This window comes from Podarcis gaigeae (assembly GCF_964106915.1).
Source record: "Podarcis gaigeae genome assembly, chromosome: 13".
NCBI lineage: Eukaryota > Metazoa > Chordata > Lepidosauria > Squamata > Lacertidae > Podarcis > Podarcis gaigeae.
Window position 1 is genome coordinate 31267959 of NC_139689.1, and position 22762 is coordinate 31290720.

General features: G+C 47.1%; 1 protein-coding gene across 3 annotated transcripts in view; it reads left to right on the forward strand.

The window, feature by feature from the left end:
- JUP (junction plakoglobin) overlaps positions 1-16361 on the forward strand; it is a 60802-nt gene extending 44441 nt beyond the window's left edge. For all 3 annotated transcript variants that reach the window (XM_083708704.1, XM_083708705.1, XM_083708706.1), the window contains exons 3-15: positions 608-861; positions 1577-1815; positions 3327-3528; positions 3860-4004; positions 5840-5943; positions 6447-6785; positions 8549-8704; positions 8908-9027; positions 10282-10432; positions 11580-11701; positions 13607-13646; positions 13835-14004; positions 15317-16361. In XM_083708704.1, the coding sequence (XP_083564830.1) occupies positions 608-861; positions 1577-1815; positions 3327-3528; positions 3860-4004; positions 5840-5943; positions 6447-6785; positions 8549-8704; positions 8908-9027; positions 10282-10432; positions 11580-11701; positions 13607-13646; positions 13835-13980 (2018 nt within the window). In that variant the 3' untranslated portion in view covers positions 13981-14004; positions 15317-16361. The remainder of the gene's footprint in view (positions 1-607; positions 862-1576; positions 1816-3326; positions 3529-3859; positions 4005-5839; positions 5944-6446; positions 6786-8548; positions 8705-8907; positions 9028-10281; positions 10433-11579; positions 11702-13606; positions 13647-13834; positions 14005-15316) is intronic.
- Positions 16362-22762: the final 6401 nt, after the last annotated feature.

Sequence of the window (22762 nt, forward strand, 5' to 3'; positions counted from 1 at the left end):
AGGCTTCTTTGGGGAAATGTTCTTCTTTTGTGAAGAACGCATATTGACATCACAGATTTTGCAAAACAAATTCGGTGCCTGTAAAATTTTGCAATGTGATTTCGGCTGGGGAGGGTGGGGTATAAATAAAATTTATTATTATTATTATTATTATTATTATTATTATTAATAAAATGGAAGAGGATCAGGAAACGGGGAGAGCAAATTTTGTCCTGTCTTTTCACTGAGAAAAATACAGAAGAGACTTGTAGGAGACTGCAGAGAGACAGTCACATCTGCAGGTAGAGGCAGTAAACGGCAATCGAGGTTGCTGCAATAATTTAGGCACGTCAACACCCCCCTCCCCACAAATCCCTGTGTATATTTTTCCAGTGCAAACCAGTCCCCATTTCCCACCTCCCTTTCATGTTTTTAATTAAGCAGCTTTGTGTTACAACTGCCTAATCACACTGGCTAATTAACTCCTGCCTTATCTCTTGGCTCACATGTGAGGACTCCTGCACCTCGCAGAGCTGAAGCAGTTTCATGAACCTCCCTGCGAGGCGGATGGAAATCCTGGTTGGGATTTCCTCTGTGCTAATCCTGTCCCACTCACCCTCTTTTGCAGCGGATTTGGAGTCCCACCTTGCCATGACCCGTGCCCAGCGCGTCCGGGCTGCCATGTACCCGGAGACGGTAGAGGACCGCTCCCTTCTCATCACCACCCAAGTGGAAGGGCAGCAGACAAATGTTCAGCGACTGGCCGAGCCCTCCCAGATGCTCAAGTCGGCCATTGTGCATCTCATCAACTATCAGGATGATGCTGAGCTGGCCACCCGCGCCATTCCTGAACTCACCAAACTCTTGAATGACGAGGATCCGGTAAGGCTTTAGACCTCTGAGGCTTGTTGGTGTCGATTTGCCTAGCAGAGTGGGTGGACTGGAGTATAGTTGGCATGTCAGTGATCCCGTACGTGAAATAGTGTATACTGTGCTTCCACTGAAATTCTGCAACTTCTCTGCACCAGAATCTTCAGTTTCAGTCTTCTTCAATTTACCACCCCACAAAAAATTAGCAATTGTGCCTAGCTCTTAACAACTACAAAGGTTTTGGCAATCTCTGGTGAAATCCTGGAAGCCCAAGAGGCTGGTGAATAGCATTGTTAGCACATAGAAGAACTTCAGGCCCCTTGACAAACACACCCCATGACTCGCAGAAGCAGACTGGATCATGTAAAGAGATAAATCATTCTGATTTGTGTAACTAACACAGGGTGCAGAATTTGGCCACGCTTGCTGTTGAACGCTGGAGCTTTTAGGGCTGTCATCATCACCAGCGATATGTAAGATGCAGCATAAAGAGAGGAGTGTCATTTTTAATGTAAATAAGTATATAGGGAATTTTTAATTTTGTCTACCACGTCCGCCCCTTGGTGTTGCTGTAGTACATCTTGTCTGGTCTTCGACCACAATAAAGATTGATTGCAGCACAATAGAACTGGGTGTTCGGCAGAACTCACTGCAGCTCCCTGTTTCGTCCTTTCAGCTCCCCCCTTACCTTCATTCCTCTTAAATTTGTTGCCTCCATTCCTTCCAGGTCGTGGTCAGCAAAGCAGCCATGATTGTGAACCAGCTGTCCAAGAAGGAGGCCTCGCGCCGTGCTCTGATGCAGTCCCCTCAGATAGTCGCTGCCGTGGTCCGAACCATGCACAGCACAAGCGACCTAGACACAGCCCGCTGCACCACCAGCATCCTCCACAACCTGTCCCATCACCGCGAGGGCCTGCTGTCCATCTTTAAGTCCGGGGGCATCCCAGCTCTTGTGCGCATGCTCAGGTGAATCTGCGGCCCTTGGCACAGCCCATGGATGCCTTTAAAATCATAGGAACATAGGACACTGCCCTATGCAGAGTCAGACCGTTGGTCCATCTGGCTCAGTATTGTCTACACTTGGCTGGCAGCAGCTCACTGGACTTTATCCAGGGTTCTGTCCCAGTCGTATTTCTAGATGCCAAGGATCCAACCTGGAGCTTCTGCATGCAAATCAGATGCTCTGCTATGAACTACAGCCCTTCCCCAACCCTACAGGACTTTCTGAATTTCCAACACTCAGCAGAGCTTGACCCTCACTTCCCCCATTTTTGGAAGAGCTTTTTCCAAGAGTAAAGCTTGGAAATCCAAACAATGTATAGGACGCCTGTCTGGGCTGCATTTGCACTAGGTATTCAGCTCAGGTTCTTGGTGGGTTGTGGTTGCAGAAGTTTAGGGTGGTATTCAACTAAGTTCATGTGCTAGCCCAACAGGATTTCTTTTCCTCCTGCACCACTCCCAGATCTGCTCTGGTAGGTCGGGGGAAAGTCCAGAACATATTTTAAAAGATGTGGGAGTGGGGAGGAGAAATCCTTGCACTGATGGAGCATCAACCATAGCAATACCTTCAATCTTTGGTTTGTGCCAGGGCTCAGCCCTGAAACCTGTCATGTCCCATTGTGCCATGTACATAATCCTCTATGTTACCAACAAGTAATTACAAGCAACCTACCCACACCTGATATTACAGGGAAGGGCCATATTTACTTGATCCTTCTCTACTTCTTAGCTTTACAAATAGCTGACCATGTCCTGGTGGCCGGTTAACCATCTCTTGAGTTGCGCAAATAGAACTAAAGCGTACTAACTTCAGCCACCCCCAAATTCCCAGGCACACCTGAGCAGTATGCTGCCAGCCGCTCTCTCTTCTCTTATGCACGTCCTGCTATTCCTTTGCTATGCAAGCCTTGCTAGGCACCTGAGCTGCTGTGGCAGCTTGCCAGGTGAACGTCCACACCCAGCTGGCATAAAATGGAGCTGATGAGCAGTTGCCTTAACATGGAGGTGTTCCCTTTGTTTTCCGAAGCACAAGCCTTGGCGTGCCGTAGCTGCTTTCCCACAATTTAGAAGTCCTGCAACCACTGCACCCTCTTTGTACCTTGGCACCTTCTTTAATAGCTTCTCTGTGTGCCACGGTGGGACCGCCAGAGCACAGAGCCACATCCTCCATGGCAGCCCCACAACTGAGTTGGCAGCAAAATGGTCCCATCGTCTTGGTGTTGCTCTCAACTGAGCACCCTGAGAAAGGAGAGGAGAAGCCAGGAAGTGGGGACATAACTTAGGCGGCTGGCAAGTGCATAGCTTGATGGCAGAGCATATGACTGCTAAGCCAGCGGGCTTTAAGTATGTGCAGTGAGTCCCACTCTTTTCCCACTGCAGTTCATGTATGAATCATTGCCTGTCTTGACCCCCTTTGGCTGGGAATTCAAATAATAGAATTTTCTGTCTTCCAATGTTTCCCACCCCTTGACGCACAGCTCTCCCGTGGAGTCAGTCCTGTTTTATGCCATCACCACCCTTCACAACCTGCTGCTGTACCAGGAAGGTGCCAAGATGGCCGTGCGCCTGGCGGATGGCCTTCAGAAGATGGTTCCCCTGCTGACCAAGAACAACCCAAAATTTCTTGCCATCACCACCGACTGCCTGCAGCTGCTTGCCTATGGGAACCAGGAAAGCAAGGTAAAGGGGGAGCCTTGCTACTAAACTAGGATGCTTCTCTTACATGGAGTGCAGGGCAGGAGAGACTCTGGGATCCAGTAACATAGGGCCTGAATTGGTGCTCAGAATATAAGCACGTCTTCCTTACTCATGTTTGAGTTTGGGTTGCGTCAGCTCCTGTCTACAAACAGCAAGGAAAAGGCTACATTTCATGGGCTTGGGGGGGGGGGGGGAGGATGAAATGGAGAAAACATGCCCTAAGTTCTGGGGAAACGATTGATTGGACAGGTGCCATTCTCTGTGCACGCCCAGAGAAGCAGGAGATCATCGCTCTGTGTGTTTGTTTCTGCAGCTCATCATCCTGGCCAACGGAGGCCCCCAAGCCCTTGTTCAGATTATGCGCAGCTACTCATATGAGAAACTGCTTTGGACCACCAGCCGCGTCCTCAAGGTCCTTTCCGTCTGCCCCAGCAACAAGCCAGCCATCGTGGAAGCCGGTGAGTGGCTACAGTGGTGGAACGCTTTGTTAGGAGTCTGGAAAAGGGGTGCTTCATCTGGCGTCACACTTTGCTGTCTTCAGCAGCTGGTGCCTTAAGAGTGTGCTGTGGCAATTGGTTCTCTTCATTAACACTGCAAAGCATGTTCTCTAAATTTGCACTTTGCATTTGAGAACGTGCAAAGCAATACATTGAGTAAAGTGAGGAATGCTCAGCTTTCAGTACCTTCCCAGGAACTAGTTGAGCATGTGCAAATTGATTAGAGGATACTGTTTCTTTAAAAGCTCAGAGCAACCATGGGTCTTGCAAGTGGGGTCTCCCAGGCACTGATCAGGGCAACACCATAGTTGCTTCATCATTGCTACAGACTGGGCAAATAGCTAGCCTTTCAGTTACAGTAAGACCTGTGTACAGTCATTCCACTAGTAAGCAAAGAACATCACATCACGGTCTAGAGCTGAAAGAGTTAGTCTTAGAACTTGAACAAGATCTTTGCCTTTGACATTCTTAAATCCTAAGCCCCAGTGGGCAGGACCTGACTTCTTACTTGTGTACGGTGCCTGGTTATTGTAAGGATTTTAACATAATGCAGCATTTGGCGAGTCACTTCACTAGCCTTGGTTTCCTTACCTGTACAGTGGTGCCTCGCAAGACGAAATTAATTCGTTCCGCAAGTCTTTTCGTCTTGCGAGTTTTTCGTCTTGCGAAGCACGGTTTCCCATAGGAATGCATTAAAAATCAATCAATGCGTTCCTATGGAAACCGCCTTCAGACCAGGTCCGGGGACAGTCTGTCCCCCGACCTCTTCTGAAGGCCGGCGGGGGGCGAAAGTCTTTGCTTCCTCCCCGCCTGCCTTCCCGGGACAGCGGAGACTTCTCCGCTGTCCCGGGGCGATCTTAAAATGCTGGCAGGCGGCAGCGAAGCCTTTGCTGCCGCCTGCCAGCATTTTAAAAACCCCGGGACAGCGGAGGAAGTCTCCGCTGTCCCGGGGCGATTTAAAAGCCCCCGGGAAGGCAGGCAGGGGGGACAAAGACTTTTGCCCCCCGCCGGCCTTCAGAAGAGGTCCTGGACCTCTTCTGAAGGCAGGCGGGGGGCAAAAGTCTTTGCTCCCCCCCGCCTGCCTTCAAAAGCCATCCGGGATAGCGGGAAGTGCTTCCCTGCTATCCCGGACTGCTTTTAAAATGCTGGCGGTGGGGAGCAAAGCCTTTCGGCCCCCGCCGGCCTTCCTGGACCTCTTCTGAAGGCCGGAGGGGGGGGAAAAGGCTTTGCTCCCCGCCGCTAGCATTTAAAAGAGGTCCCCGGAGATTTCCCTATGGGCTTTCTTCTTGCGAAGCAAGCCCATAGGGAAATTCGTTTTGCGAAGCGCCTCCAAAACGGAAAACCCTTTCGTCTAGCGGGTTTTTCGTCTTGCGAGGCGTTCGTCTTGCGGGGCACCACTGTATAATTGAAAAAAGCAGTGATCAGACTTCCTCTTGAGCATAGTCTTGAATACACAACAAAGATTTGTGTCGAGGAAATGTTCTTAGCGTTGCTTCATTATATATATCAACCTGCAAAACATTAATTAGAGCTGTCGGACTCCCTCTCACAGCCTGTCTTGGCAGTTTGTGCCGTGCATGATAGCATTGCTGCAGCTGTTCTGTGAGCTACATCCAGCTTCCTTTCCAGCAGGGAAGTCAGGGTTTAAATGCTAGTTATTTAGTGGTGGTTTAACACTGTTTGGACACACACTCCTGCTTGTCCAGTAACCGAAGTAAAAATAAATAAATTACAATTTTATATCTCTTTTCTTCTTCCTCCTCCTCCTCTCCCCACCCCCCAACACATCTCAACAGGAGGCATGCAAGCTCTGGGAAAGCACCTGACCAGCTCCAGCCCAAGGCTTGTGCAGAACTGCCTGTGGACTCTGAGGAACCTCTCAGATGTGGCCACAAAGCAGGTGAGCAAGACTGGGCAGGGCCTCATGCATTCTGCAGCAGTATATTTTCCACGAGCACGTTTAATTTGAACCACCCTTAAGCCCCACCCAGTAATTGTTCCTAATAGTTGCAGAGTCATGACCAGCAATCTGCTTCTGTTGGAGGATCACTTGGAGAAGGGAGTGGAGGAGTGGGGAATAGGGCAAGGCTCCATCCCCAAAGGGCTGCGGAAAAGCCTTGATGATCCTTCTCTTTTTTGCTCTTCCGTTAGCAACTAGGGGGCCAAGTGACATTCCTCTGTAGACATATTTGGCTTAGGGGATTTGCAGATGACCCTGGCCTTAGCGTCTAGCTAGCTTCTGATCTGGAGAGGTAGCAAAATTTCATGACACTCCTGCTTGAGAAAGGGGAGTTTAAGAGAGAAACATGTTGGAATACTTCTCCCCACACTCCTTTTTTCCCTTTAACAAAATTGTCTGGCCCCGTGGTGTTGTCTCATGACCTTTTTCTATCCCACCCACAGGAGGGTCTTGATGGTGTCCTGAAGATCCTGGTGAACCAACTGAGTTCGGACGACATCAACGTGCTGACCTGTGCCACAGGCACCCTCTCCAACTTGACCTGCAACAACAGCAAGAACAAGACCCTGGTCACCCAGTCGAACGGAGTGGAAGCCCTGATACACACCATCCTCCGGGCGGGAGACAAAGAGGATATCACTGAGCCAGCTGTCTGTGCTCTGAGGCACCTCACCAGCCGGCACCCAGAGGCTGAGATGGCCCAGAATTCCGTGCGGCTGAACTATGGCATCCCCGCCATCGTCAAGCTGCTTAACCAGCCCAATCAGTGGCCGTTGATCAAGGTATGAGTGGAAGGAGGCCATTGGCTGAGTAGTTATGTGTATAGGTACATAGTGTGACTTACTTCAACTGTATCAGGCTCAGATTGCTAAAGTAGTGGCTTTTCACATGTTCAGGGAAACAATCTAGCACAGTCCTAGGAGGCTGTGCCACGTCAGAATGGGCAGTCGTGGTTAAATCTTTCTCCATGTCAGAAACTCCCTGACCATCACGGAAAGCTACTGTATTAGGGATTGTAGTAGTTTAGCTTTCTCCTATGCGCTTCTCCCTTGGCTGTGCCAAGAGGTTTCATCAACACCAGGGAGCGTTTGATCACATGGGTCTCCAACATTTTAAAAATATTATTTTTTCTTTATTGAAAGATTAAAAAGTACATAATCACAAGTGCACAGAGGAAGATAAGACGCAAAAGAAGAAGAAGAAACAGCACCCATGTAGAAAACAAAACAGAGTGGGGGTGGGGGACTTGCATACATTACAAGAAATGGTTATTGTAGTTAACCAGACCATAACCTATTACAGTGGTGCCCCGCAAGACGAACGCCTCGCAAGACGAAAAACCCGCTAGACGAAAGGGTTTTTCTGTTTTGGAGGCGCTTCGCAAAACGAATTTCCCTATGGGGTTGCTTCACAAGACGAAAAAATCTTGCGTCCCCCAGCGTTTTTTTTTTGCTTTTTTTGCCCTTTTCCTAAGCCGCTAAGCCGCTTATCAGCTGTTCCGCTGATAAGCCGCTTAACAGCTGATCGCTGGAAGCCGCTTGACAGCTCTAGCACTAATCCGCTAAGCTGTCAATGGGCTTGCTTCGCAAGACGAAAAAACCGCTAGACGAAGAGAATCGCGGAACGGATTAATTTCGTCTAGCGAGGCACCACTGTACGGTATTTATATTGTTGATTTTGTCCATGGCAAGTTTACATTTCTACCCAACCTGTTCATGTGTAGTGAGTTTGTACATATCTTCAATCTAATCATGGGAGGGAGCTGCATCCCCCCCCCCCCCCAGTTTATCAATACCCAACTTTTTGCTGCAGTAAAGGTGCAGAGAGTCAATTCATATTGTCCCTTCGTTAGATTCCATGTATTGGGTTTATAGTTCAAAATCACATGTCTCTATCTTAAGGTGGTACAGCCCGCCTAATCATACTTTCAGCTAAGCTACAGGGGGCTCCTTGCCGCACTGTGGAATTTGAATTTGTGTGCTGGGGAATGATGCTGTGGATGTAGGAACGATGGGAGCAATCTGCTTAGATGTCCAAGATCTGTATGGCCGGTTGGTATAACGCAGTGGCTAAGTGCATTTACCTGTTCGCTAGGAAGGCTTTGCTTCCAAATTGCAGCTCAGCTGCAAGATAATTGGGCAGCCTTCGACAGAGCAGCCTCCTCTGTAATATGGGGGTGAGGATGATGACGCAAGTGCTTAAGGACATGGTCTTTTCCCTTATATAATCTTATAGCAGGCACGGGGTCTCTAGGTGCAGATGGGAGAAGAGAGTCTTCCTCCTGGAAGAAGGTTGAGGGAAGGGGGTTGGTGGGTATGAGAGAGAGGAATTGCTCTGTTGGCTAGCCTAATCCAGTGGTGCTCTTGTATTTGGTATTAATTTGGAGCAAAGGAGCAGGGACCGCATTGTTCTGCTCTGTTTTCTGACTTCAAATGCGGAGGGTGGGGTAGGGATGGGGAACGCCAGCACCTTGCAGAGCTTCCTGGTTTTGCCCTTGGCCAGCGTCCTCAAGGTGTGCCTCTTTCCTTCTTCTCCATCCTCATAGGCTACCATCGGCCTCATCCGCAACCTGGCTTTGTGCCCAGCCAACCACGCCCCCTTGCAGGAAGCTGCCGTCATCCCGCGCCTGGTTCAGCTGCTGGTGAAGGCTCACCAAGACGCCCAGCGCCACGCAGCCGCCGGCACACAGCAGCCCTACACGGTGAGAGGCCAGGGAGGGTGCTGGCTTGGGCATAGGATCCTAGCCGACTGAAAGCCCCCTTAATACAGACGGCCCCTGTTTTCATTTCATTTTGCACCTCTGGAGTGATAGTTGCCTTCGTTGTAGCACTAACATGTGGGGTGCAAGCCAAGGAGCAGGCAGCTCTGCATATCCAGCCCCTAACAGATTTCTTTCTCGTTCAGGATGGAGTGAAAATGGAGGAGATCGTGGAAGGCTGTACGGGGGCATTGCACATCTTGGCTCGCGACCCCATGAACCGAATGGAGATCTTCCGCCTGAACACCATCCCGCTCTTTGTGCAGGTGGGCGCATCCAAGAGGAGGGGAGGAATGCCATAGGGATGTGTGGGTGGGATTGGCACCCTTGAGTTGGGTAAACTAGACTTGGAGCAGAGAGAAGCAAATCCCCATAAAGCTTTCTTGGTGGCTCTTGTCCAAATTGCGCCCCCCCCCCCAATCTTCGCCTAGTGTTTCCTGCACACACCATTCTAACTTCCTCAAAAGAAAGGCAGGATACTTGGGTGATGTAATCATAAGGTCCTTTGAAAGCATCACCCATATTCTCTTCTTTAAAAAATATTTTTTATTTGGTTTCACATTTAACGTTTGCATTCATATATAAATCATGATCATATACAAATAGGATTCTCTGAATCCCTAGAGTTCCCTCCATGAAACCCATGGAGGGATTCTTTTTTCAACTGCATCGTATAATGTTCTCTATATTTCCTTAAAACTCAATTGTTACCATAGTTCTTGTTACATTGCAAGTGTTGTTAAAATCCTGCCAATGTTTTTAATCATTTATAGTGTTCTTCTAAATAGCTTATAAATTTCCCCCATTCTTTATTGAATTTGTTGTCTTCTAGGTTTCTGATCATCCCAGTCATTTTTGCCATTTTGGCATAGCCCGTCATCTTTGTTAACTATTCTTCTCTGGTAGGGACTTTGTCTTCCTTCCATCTCTGGACCAGAAGTAGCCTCGCAGCTGTTGTTGCATACATAAACAGTCTTTTCTACTCCTTTGGTATTTCTGGACCTAACATTCGAACAAAAATGCTTCTGGTTTTTCCACAAAAATTATTTTAACCTTCCCCCCCCCCCAATCTCATTATAAATCATTTCCCAATATGCTTTCGTTATCTTGCACGTCCACCACATATGGTAGGATGCGCCTTCTTTCTCTGCATTTCCAGCCAATATTTGTAGCTGTTCTATATATTTTTGTTAATTTAGTAGGAGTTAGGTACTGTTGGTACCTAGCATCACCTGTATTCTCAAGGCCTTGCTCATCTCCCTATCTTGCTTGTGTAGTTTGGCTTGAATCAGTGGGTTTTTTTTTGTGTTCTTGCCATTTAATAACAACAGCAATTGAATGTTTGCCATGCACCCACCACACCTAGGCATTGTACGTAAAGTAGGGTTTCGTAGTCCTTTGCTAGCAGGGACACGATACACAAGGAACATTGAGGAAGGGCAGGGAGCAAAACGGAATGAAATAGAAAACATTCTCTTGCTTACACTTTCTGCCTTTGTTCGCTTCCCCCCTGACCGCAGCTCCTGTACTCTCCAGTGGAAAACATCCAGCGTGTGGCAGCTGGTGTTCTGTGTGAACTGGCGCAAGATAAGGAAGCAGCTGACGCCATTGACGCAGAGGGGGCCTCAGCACCGCTGATGGAGCTCCTCCACTCCCGGAACGAAGGCACAGGTAATGGGCTGTGTGTGCGCCTTTCTCCCTCCAAGATACAGAGTTCTGTGTGGTTCCCTTTGCTGTTGCATGCTCCAGCTTCCTCCAATCAACAGTTCAATTAGCTTAATTACCTAGTGTTGAAAATGCGTCAGAACAAACATTACAAGAGTGATTAAATGTGTGAGAGTGGCAAATGGTTTTGGGGTTTGTATATAAAAGGCAGCATGGGCTTACTCAGAGTTAAGTCATTCCAAGCAGGCAACTGTTTCTTCTCTGAGAGAGGAAAATGCAGCATTCGACTTTTCCAGTGAAATGGAATTGATTAAAAGGAAGATGAACAAGGACTGTGTTGGATCTCAAGCTCATCCATAGTTTAGCACGACACAGACAGGGCCAAACAAATTCCAGCAAGCCTTAGATTGCATGCTCCCCTTTCTCTCATCCTCCTTCTGAGTTGCTGGGAGGAAAAGGTTTGGAAGCTTTCACTTCAGCTTTTGCATAACTGCTTCCTTTTGTCCAAACTTGGTATTGTGGTTAGTATTAACTGAAGCAATGATTTCAAGTTGGCTTATTACAAACAAGCTATAGTTATTGTTCACATTGCACTAAACTATGGCTTAGTGTGAAGCCTGAATGCAGCCAACGTTTTTTCTCTGGGAACATGTCCAACTTGGAGAAAAACAACTGATGAAAGTTGTTCCATGGTCTGGTCGTGTCCTATTTTATTCATGATTTTTGCTGGAGATAAAAATTGGAAGAGACTTGTTGGTGACCAGTGATCTTTTTAATGCAACAAAGGATCCAGGAGTTATGCAAGGATTTAGCTGGATGACCTCATGAACTGAGCAATAGAAATTTGACAGAGAATAGTACAGAGTATGAGGGTGTGTATTTGATGACAGTCAGCTGGCTGAAAAGACAGATGAAGAAAGGATATTGGTTGCAAAATGCCTGTGAGCTACTGATGTGATGTAGCAGACATTGAAGGCAGTTCTCGGATTCACTGGGCTTTTCTAGGAAGGATAGATGAGGCAAAGGAAAAGGAAGCTGAGAAAAGGAATAAAATCCATCAAGGTGGTAAAACACAGCCATTGCCAACATAGGTGTAAACAAAATGGGAGATTTGCTAAAGGCCCTCTTGATTTCACCCCCTGTCTCCCTCCAGCTACATACGCAGCAGCTGTGCTGTTCCGCATCTCGGAAGACAAGAACCCGGACTATCGGAAACGCGTCTCTGTAGAACTTACCAATTCGCTCTTCAAACACGATCCTGCCGCTTGGGAAGCAGTGAGTGTCTATAATGTTTTGGCAGGGAGGGGCTAGTGTGACAACTTGTAGCCAGAGCAGACCTTGCCCCCCACCTTCCCCCAGTCTTCTCACTCACCTTCACCTTGCTTGCAAAATGTATATTTTTATTTTGGACGTTTGATGAATGACTTCTGGAAAATCAAGGTGCGCAGAGTTGATGGTAGTGTTCTAACATACAATATTGGGACTTTGGGAATAAATAAACTACCCCGCAGCATTTAAAACTTGAAGATATTTTGGAATCTCGGGCACTTGAATCTCACTTCATACTTGCGCAATTTGGTCCTAACTTACTGTATTTTTCCATCTATAAGATGCCCCCCCTATATAAGACACCCCCTATTTTGGGGGACTCCAAATTAAGAAAAAATTGTGTATTTTACTATCCGTGTATAAGACGCCCCCAAATTTTAGACAGTTTTTTAAAGGGGAAAAACCTACTCTTATACATGGAAAAATACGGTAATTGGTTGTAAGAGAACCAGAAGGGGTTACTGGGTCATCAAGACAAACCCTTTGCCTATTGCAGGGACCCTACTTCAAGCAATGTTATTAGAGAGAGAGAAACGCCCCACCTCTTCATGTGCAGTGGTGTTAACAAAATGGGGTTCAAAATTTAACTTCAGCATTTTGCCCAAGACAATTGCCTCATGAGGTGACTCCCACCATAGCAGTGTTGTTCTAGCTGTGTTCTAGGAAAACCTACATTTGTTCCTGCATCACACACTTGGGACCAAAGAATACATTTCCCAGGAAACTACCTTTTCATCTAGCGATTTATTTATTTATTTTTAAACGAAGTCCAGCAGCGGTTTCGGGAGGGAGGGGTGTTGAGTGCTCTCCTCCAGGACAAATGGTGGCTGTGGGAGCAATTTCCATCAGGAAAACAGCATGAGAGTAAAAGGCTTGCCCTCCTCTCCTTCCCCCCACCAAACTGCTCCACTGCTCCAATCAGTTTGGCACCTGCTCTTGATTAGAAACTAAAATGCTAGGCCATGCAGCCATAGTCGCCTGCATGACATGTGAATCGGCCCTCACTTCACATGGGCCAGTGGCAAGACATAAAATACCCTGGTCAGCATCCCATGTGACCTTGAATGTACTCAACTTCCTTAAAGTAACCCAGTTGGATGTTTGCCCAACCCATTGTTTGGTGGCCTCCAGTGACCTGTTGTCATCATCCTTTCCCTGAAGTTCTTGTTTCCGTGTTTTGTTACCCACTCAAGTTAACGTGTGTGTTTTTTTCTGCCCGGCGAACAATCTAAACCTGTTTGGCCAAGTTCAGGACAGTGGTTGGAATAATTTGGGAGAGCTTCACTTGCACAAAGAATTTGAAAATGGTCAAAGTGGCCAAAGGGACTAACAGTGCATTAAAAACAGTCAGAGAGGCCTGCTCATGGTGGACCACTTGCTTAGCAAGTATAGTCTCCAAGCCTCTACCCCGGGACAGAAAACCCTGTGTCCCTCTATGTTACACCCATCATGCCTGATCATTGACCAGCCATCTGGGGCTGATGGGAGTTGGAATCCCATCTGGAGGGCCACAAGTTCCCCACCTCTGCTGTATCCCATCAACTCTGGTTTTGGGGTGGTCACTTACTCATGGGGTAGGAGTTAAGCAGACTGGGTTTTCTCCCATCAAGCATTTGTGGATCCAGGGAATCCACTCCCACCCTGGTTTCTGGGCACGGGCAACCCAGATGTTTGCAGCTCTCTCAGCGGCACAAACTCAGCTAAAGAAGATACTGGCCCACAAAGCGGTTGTCCTGAGGTTGCCATGGGAAACCTAAGTTTAGAATACCCCAAGAGCATCTTTGGGTTAACTTGTGGTCTCAGCAAGGCTTCTGCTACCATGTTGTGTGAACATCTGTCTCTTCTCCACAGGCCCAGAGCATGATACCCATTCATGAGCCATACGCAGATGGTAAGTACGAGCTGCCAGCCTTCCTGTCCCTAGGTCCCAATTTCTAGGAGGTGGGGAGGTCGGAGCTGGCTCAGAGCAAAGGAAGCTTGGTGAGGCACTGCCCACCTTTCATAAAAAAACCAGCCTTCACTGCCTGCTCTCCTATAACATTTAAGCACATGGGACCTTCTCCTTTTCCGTTGCAATAGAGCTGGATGGAGGTTACCGCAGCATGTACCCCTCCGACATCCCCATGGATCCTATGCATATGGACATGGACCTGGACGCGGACTATCCCATGGATGCGTACAGCGATGGCGTGCGGGGCGCTTACCCGGACCATGTTCTTTCCTAAGGTGCTCTTTGGGCAGGGCTCAAGGTAAGCGCATCTCCAGATGCATTTTGGAACTGGACAGTTACTTGAATCAAAATCCAAGAGAGAACGGAGACCGTATGCTTGTTCCTGGGGGTACAAACACTCTCTGCGCCCTTTTTATTTGCCTGCAAAAATGTCTCTCTGTTGTTGTGTTTTCCCTGCTCCAAATGAAAATGGATAACCTGCAGGTGTGATTTCTCTAGAGAGGCCTGGAGAAAATCCTGAGCTAAAATCAAGGGAGACACATGGATTAATTTTTAAGCCCAGTTCAAATGGCATGGTAAATGAGAATTCCTCTAGACTCACTCACACACACCATTTTTCTCATGTGCAACCGCAGCAAGAAGTTTGAAGTTGTTGCTTAACCGTAGCGTGTTGTGTCTTCTGAACCAAGAAACTACGGTAAATGACATTGACTATCATATGTTTGAAACAAGTCAGCTTCCAAACGTGGCACATGAAACTTGGCTTGCTCTGCAAACCTTGGTCAAACGTTAGCCGCAGTTGTTAGGATTCGGATGTAACACTCAACTGTGGTTAACTGAAATTGGAAGGAACAGCTTTCGAGATCCTGCTGGCTATGCTGGAGGGGAGAAGAAAGGAGGGGGAGCCCAGGCTTGTTTCCTGTCATGGTATCCAAGCATGGCCTTTGTATGGTGGTGTCTCCCCACCCCCAATTCCTAGACAAAACAAAGCTTTGCAAGTTTGCTACAAGCAGAATATTTTGTTGGGTTAGACCAAATGTCCGCCTGCTCCAACTGTTTATCTCCCAGCAGCCTCCATCCAGTTGCCCCTCTAAGACATGGTAGGGCGTTTCTGCGGCTTGTCCCTAGCTTCTAGTACGAAGAGAAATAAATACTGCTGTTTCACTTTTGGCTGCTGTGGCTAATGCCCATTGGTAGACATGTCCTTTGCGAAGTTGTCCAAAAGTTCTCCCATTGTGTCGCCTCCAAAGTTGCTTATTTTCAACACCTACTGGTGGAACGGCTATTCCAAGAGAGAGAGAAATCTTTGCGCCTAAAATCTAGAAATTTGCCAGTGCCTAAAAACAAAAGGGGTTGTTCTTGACAGCCCGACTGCCAAATTGTCTTCCTGGCAAAAATGGAGGTTGCTACTCAATTGACAAGGAACCAAGAGACCTTTTGCTGGTCAGACAAGGCTACTGGGCTTGATGGACCAAGCAGTCTGACCCTGATATATAAAGCAACTTCCTATATCACAAACAGAGACATGCTCTCTAGCATTGCTGAGTTCTTTGTATCTTGCAAATCTGACATGCCCTTCTCTCCCCCCCCCCCCTTCTCTTGTTCCACAGATGTTTTCTTAACACAGAAGAGGGCAGCCTCAGTGCTCAACTCCGGGGCACTTGGGAGACAGAAGTGCCTGAGAAAGATGACAAACTCTTCCTTTCCCTGCGAGGAGGTTTTATTTTCTAAAACGAAACCATTTCCCCCTCCTGTGGGCCTATGGGAAAGACCTTCCCTCCAGACCCCCCTACCCAGGACTGCTTCTAACAATCTTGTAATAACTTTTTATCGGCAGTCAGCTCCTTTCCCCCTGACTTTAATCAACCTCTCCCGTTTATCCCCTCTGCCGCTTCACCAAACTTTCCCTAAATCTGGGAAGCATTCACAAAACTGCCATTGGGTCCTTATACAAGTATTTTTCAAGCACACACACACACAAACAAACAAACTCCCCTCACCCCAGCCATTTGTGGTGCAAAACTAACTCTTTGCCATTTTAGATATATATATATATTTTCTCCCCTGTTTGCACTTCTAATGCGTTGTCATCTAGGAAGTGAAGAAAACGATTTCCCCTTTCTCTCTTCTACTTTTTTTTTTTTTTTTAACTTTCTGGGTTTTATTTTTAAATAAAGAGCAGCCAATGGGTGTGAGAGTTTGCCAAGAAACGAACAGCTTTGCATTTCCCAGCTTCTTCATTTGTTGTTTAGCCCTTGACAAATGTCTCTGTGGGCTTTGGCGCCCCAGCTGAAGAATCTCTTAAGCCCTCCTGCAAAGAGGAACGACTAACCATTTTAAGAAAGCTGTCCTTCTACTGACCATCTCTTGCACATTTTTAACCCCGAGTCGTCCTCCTTTTCCTCTCTCCTCCCCTCACCCCCCACCCTTCCTGGTGATTGGCGTGTTTCTCTTCCTCCTCCCCCCTCCCCCAACCCTCTTCCTCCTTCTAATGCATTTTTAAAAGCAGCTCTCTCAATGTGATGGCTTAAGGCTTCCACTGGAAAAGGGATCGATGTAGCTGCAAATGTACTTCAGAAGATTTTATTATTATTTCTCTAAGGGATTTTTTTGTATAGACCAAAGCTTAAAAAACAAATAAAAACTTAAACCCAACCCCGCAATGCAAATGGGCTTGATTTCTTTGTGTTAACATTAGCTTCTGAGTGGCAGACTGGAATTCTGAAGAGGGGAAGACGGCTGAGTGGAAGGAAGGGAGAAAGGACAATGGAAGAATATGCCCGGATGCAGTTTATAAGTGCTCAGGCCCTGTTTCATTGGGGAAATGTAGGGTTGGCCCAACATCCTAGAGGAAGAGGCGACTTGGAGAATGAACTAGGATTGTAATAGATATATATATATTGGGAAGCTGATCGACTTGCTTGATTAGGCCAGGGGAAATTTATTGGAGAGAGAATGAAAAAAAGCGTTGGCCTCTCTGAGTGGTGCACTTTGGGTGCGAGCTTGTAAATAGTTTGAGTTTCTCAAAAGTAAATCAACATTGATTTTGGGGCACGCTACACATTCTGACTTTAACTGGTTTTAAATGCAGGTTAAATAATTTTTTAGGTGAATTGACTTAACTCATTAGGTGTGCAAGAGTAGAACTTTCAGAATCAGAAGCAGCTGTTGGAATATGTCAATTTTTTCATGTGATCGACTTTAGCGGTAACATTACCTTCCTGAAGGTGGAGTTCCGTATAGCCTAAACCATACTGGGACTTTTTTTATTACTTTTAATTCCATCAGCTGTCCATAAACCTTTGCACCAACCAACTCTGTTAACTGTTCTTCCCAAGGAGAGGCTGTCAATTAAAAATGTGTAAAGTTGGTAGGGAGGGGGAAGAGTTTAACAAGGCCAGGGATCAGGGAGGTCTGCCTTTTAATCCTTAAAATAAGCAGGATTTGGTGACTGCAGCAGTGAGAGAAATGCATGCCACTCACTATACATTTTAGGATTCAGCTCTTGATGCTGAAAATGGGGTTCAAGACCTTGGCTCTGCTGATGTCCTTGAGATACCGTTGAAGAAACTGTGTGTTTAGGCTTCCCATAAGAATTGTGTCACGTATACAGAACAAAAGTTGCTACATCAGTCTGCACCTTGCAGTAGTATGGTTGAACGTTAACCAGTCTCCTGATGCCCTGCCAACCTGTGAAGTCATCTGTTTGTTTGTAGTTCTGGTCTCTGCACACCATTTCTGGAGCGATGCTGGCTCAAGGTCATCTCCCTTTACTGTTCCTGGCCTTAAAAGCCATGGTTCCCCCCCCCCCCACTTTTATCCACTCATCCATGTTGAAACTGGATCTCCCACCCAGTGCAGGTATGGGTGGACTAGATGCTACACTTAAAACTACGCACCGTAATTGCCCACTAAACTTGTCCAAATCCTATGTCACAGAAAGAATTCTACAAACCAGTACAAAGGATGCAAATGAACAGAAGGGTAGGCTTGCTTTGCATAGTTTTATGCCCTGAGATCTTTTGGTGAAGGGTGGTATATGAATCTATTAAATAAAAATAAAATAGTTTATTATGCAGAGCTCTTTGTCCCATAACTTACTCGCCCACGGAAGGTCCCACCACCGTATCCCTGAAATCTGGGTCTGTCCGTATAGCTGCGACTTCTGAAACTTCACCAGACATTCCTCGCATAAATCTCTGGCTCTACACCTGACTCCAAGCAGCGAGTGCGAGTGGCGCCGTGCTTTCGCCAGCAACTGCATTTTTTGGGGTGGGTGGGAGGAGACACATGTACATCTGGCAGACACTAAGGATATACATCTTTTGCTCATGCTTTACAAACACCCAGGTAAATGCAGGGGGGACCATAGGTGTTTCGGGGTGCTATTGCTTGTGCTTTTGTGGTGTTTGCTGCCGGAAACAGCTATTTGTGGCAAACGATTGTGTGAAGCGTGGAGCTGCCGTTACCCCTGTGAGAAACCACCACTCTCGAGTGGCAACTGTGTCCACGTTTCACAAGGTAATGTCCGCTAATAATTAAAATTAAAATTTATTATTTATACCCCACCCATCTGACTGGGTTTCCCCAGCCACTCTGGGCGGCTATCAACAAAAAAAAATACAATAAAGTATCAAACATTAAAAACATCCCTAAACAGGACTGCCTTCAGATGTCTTCTAAAAGTCAGGTGGTTGCTTATTTCCTTGACATCTGATGGGAGGGCGTTCCACAGGGCAGGTGCCACTACTGAGAAGGCCCTCTGCCTGGTTCCCTGTAACCTCACTTCTTGCAGTGAGGGAACTGCCAGAAGGCCCTCAGAGCTGGACCTCAGTGGTGCCTCTGCTGCATTAACCCAGGGATCAAGGCCGTCTAGCATTCTGTCTGCTGAGAAGCTCACAAAGGAGAGCAAGAGAGGCAAATACAACAAAGTTAGTGTGTGCAGACTTTTTTGTGGTTGGGTATTTACATGCACTGGTGACCTGGTTCTTGGGATTAAGCGTGAGGGTGCTGGTGCAGAGTCTCTCCCCCCCCCCAGCTCCTCAGCTTCTTATCTCCCCCTCCCCAAGTGCACCTTATTCCTCAAGCCTGCTGGAGCAAGTCCCCCCCTCCATATCCTGTGAACTCCTTAATCCCTGCAGCATGGCAGAAGGATGGAGTTAGGATCAAAGGGAGCTGGAGAGTAAAAACTGTCTCCCTGCATGCCTTGTTTTCCAGCATCAAACGGCTCTTCCTCTGTCCTGCCGGCTTTCTAGCATGAATGGGATTTGATTTTGCAGAGATTGGATATGGGTGTAACAACAGGAGACGAGCAAGACGAGTAACAAAAATGAGAAGGAAACTAGCCGGGGTTCCTTCTTCAGCTATGAAAAAATGCCAGATGAGGCTATAATTATGATGCTAAACAAAGTTTTATTTCTTCCATCCCTTATGAACCAGACAAGTAAACACCTTTAAAAAAGTAAGATTTCAAGGTCAGATGAAAGTGACGAAAGTATATCACAATTTTGTTGGCACACAGAAAAATCAGTGTCATACAGGAGTGCAGAATCCGGCTTAATACCAATCTCTGCTTTGACATAACAGCAAGCTGCCAACTCTTACGACTGCAGAGATGTGTGTGAAATGAAATGTCAGGAGCCAGACAGGTGACTCAATGAGATTTCAAAGGGTTGAGGAGGGAGGGGTGCCCCACATTCTTTCTTAATTCCTTTCCAGCAGTAGCAGAACCAGCAAATTAGTGTGGATGCAGAATAAATTGCAGAATCAATTAGGTGACATTTTAAAGAAGTTACCCACTTCTTAAAGGTGGGTACGTTGTTAATGCTGCAACCCAGTTGAAGGTGGGTTAACTCGCCAAGCTGGGTTTAAATTCCACACTTAAATAATCTTCCTGTCCTTGATTAATTGGTGGGCTAGCCAACAAGTAAAAACTGGGACTGGGCGAAAGTCCCAGCTCTCCAGTGTTTTACATTTGATTCTTTTGTAAAAAATAAACAAGGAATGGCTTTTTCTTCCAGCTTGTATCCCAAGCCAGTGGATGATAGCTTCACCTTGAAAGGAAAAGTAAGGGTGACATGTGAACATATCAATGTGCACTGTAAATCAAGACTGGCTTGTCCTCCAGATGTTACTAGACTATTTTCCATTATCCCTCACCATTGCCTTTGCAAACTGGAGCTGATGGGAATTGGCATTCTGGCAAACATCTGGAGAGCCACAGATGCCTCGTTCCAGGTGTGCATGAGGTTCTGGCTTGAAGTTGACCTCATGAACCAACTGGTGAGAGGAGATACCCCATTCCTAATGTCAAAGCAACATTCAACACCATCCTGAGCTGGTCCCGCTGTCTGAGAGCCCCACATCCACTGACTTGCATTTGGGTGAAGAATGGCAGAATGTGAAAGTGCTGGTAATAAATTTATTTGCACAGTGTTCTGGTAAGCGGGTTTTGAATTAGCAGGGATGTACCTAGACTACCTTGCTAACCTGAAACTGCAATAGCATCCTCTAGCCTTGCGCAGGACTGCAGCTTGTTGCCTTGGCTGTTGTGTTCTGCACTGGCCTGTCAGTTAATACATTCTTCTCCTCACCTGGGAGACAGGACCTGTCAGTTCCTGTTAATCAGGCTACAGCAAGGCAGAGAAGGAGAACTATTCCTGGCAGAACGAGCAACATGTTGTCCTGGTAGAAATAAGGTGCTGTGTGCGGCCTCTGGATGCGAAACATTAAAACGGTGCATGAGTGCGATGCTGGAATTCATGGGCCCAGATAAAACTCCCCGGCTGCTTGTGTTATGCAGCCGATAAGAAAGCTGGAAATTAAACTTGCAGGGAGATCCCCTGGGGAAATGAGCTTTCGCTCCCCAATTTAGGCACGTGCTCGTTCTCTGGGTGACTGCAGGCGCTGCCACCCACCTGAAGCGAGCATAAGTGTGTGCGTTTGCATCACCTTGTTCTCTTTCCCTAGGTGAAATGAAGCAGTTTCCATTCTGCCTGCCAAAACATTGTGAATAGTACAAACTTCTTGTACGCCTTCCTGCCCACAGTTAAAGGCCTAGTTAAAGCAGAATTTTAAAAAGCAGAGTTTTTGGTGCTTTCATGCAGCACTTGGCACCCTGAGAAGTTTATCTCCAGAATATTTTCCCCCCCTCCCTGGAACGGAGACCCTCTGTAGGGTGCTCAGGAGCAGGCAGAAGCACCACCCAGGACCCTAGGTGTGCATAGCACATTTCATGTGCACCTAGGGATTCTAAGGTGAACATTTACTGAAGGCAAACTCATACTCTGTCATAAATGACAATATTTTTATTCATCCTCACCAGAATCCCTGGTTTTTTGGGGACATCGAGGTGTATGTGGGCACACCCAGGACATCCTGTTAGGTCATCTATGCCCAGGATGATGAATAAGAATTGAGAATGTCCAGAGAAGAGGGGGGCAGGAAGAGAAGATAGGGCAATAGCCTAGAGTTTTATCCTTCTAGTGATGGAAAGAGAGTGGCTCTCCAAAAGCATGTTTGGGTTAAAGCAGTGTCCCAGGCTTGAAAGATTACAACTGGGCCTTAGCCCAGTAAATTACATACCTTCCAGCATCTGGGGGATCCAAATTGGAATGCTTGCTTTTTCGGTCCTGATATCTTGCGGGAGCCAGCTGACTCATGCCGGACCAAAAAATGGGACATTCCAGGATCCAGTCAGAAACCGGAATGTCTTCTGTAATAATAATAATAATAATAATAATAATAATAATAATAATAATAATTTATTACTTATACCCTGCCCATCTGACTGTGCCTCCCCAGCCACTCTGAGCAGCTCCCAACAGATTATTAAAAACTCGATAAAACATCAAACATTAACAACTTCCCTAAACAAGGCTGCCTTCAGATATCTTCTAAAAGTCAGATAGTTGTTTATCTCCTTGACATCTGATGGGAGAGCGTTCCACAGGGAGGGCATCACTACTGAGAAGGCTGGTTCCAGGATGTCCTGCTTAAATCAGTACGGTTGAGCAATGTGAATTAAAATCAGTGGAGTAGCGTGGGTTGTCAGCACCCGGGGCAAGGCAAGTAATTTGCACCCCCCTAATCCGTGGATTTGCGCCCCCTAACCCGTGGATTTGCGCCCCCTAACCCGTGGATTTGCGCCCCTAACCCTAACCCCCAGATGTTGCGGCCGGTGCGGCCGGGCCCCCCCTGCACCCCCCACGCTACACCACTGATTAAAATCAATCTCCCTGCACAGCTATCACTCTCACATAAGCCCAGTTGAAAGTGAGCAGACTTCCTCCTGAGCAACCTCAGGCAAACTGGTATTCTTCCCAGCTAAGAAAAATTTTTAATAATAATTTTATTATTTATACCCTGCCCATCTGGCTGGGTTTCCCCAGGCATTCTGGGTAGCTTCCAGAACATATAAAATAATAACAAATCATCAAATATTAAAAACTTACTGATACAGAGCTGCCTTCAGATGCCTTCTAAAAGTTGTGTAGTTCTTTATCTCCTTTACATCTGGTGGGAGGGTGTTCCACAGGGAGGGTGCTAATGCCGAGAAGGACCTCTGCCTGGTTCCTTGTAACTTCACTTCTCGCAGTGAGGGAACCACTAGAAGACCCCTGGAGGTAGACCTCAGTGATGAGGGTGGAGACGCTCCTTCAGGTATACTGGGCCAAGGCCGTTCAGAGCTTTAAAGGTCAGCACCAACAGTTTGAATTGTGCTCGGAAATATACTGGGAGCCAGTGAAGATCCTTTAGGACCGGTGTTATGTGGTCTCAGCAGCCACCCCCAGTCACCAGTCTAGCTGCCACATTCTAGATTAGTTGTAGTTTCCAGGTCACCTTCAAAGGAAGCCCCACGTAGAGCACATTTCAGTAATCCAAGTGAGACTGGCGTAGTAGTCGAAGTGAGACTGGCGAGACAGTCCGTGGGCAGGTAGGGCAGGGGTTTGCAAGGTTTACCTCTCCTGGGACAGTTCACTCCCACAGAGATAACTCTGTGGGCCGGATTGCGTCTGCGCAGACGCAATTTCTGGCGCCACAAAAGCAAGTCCCCA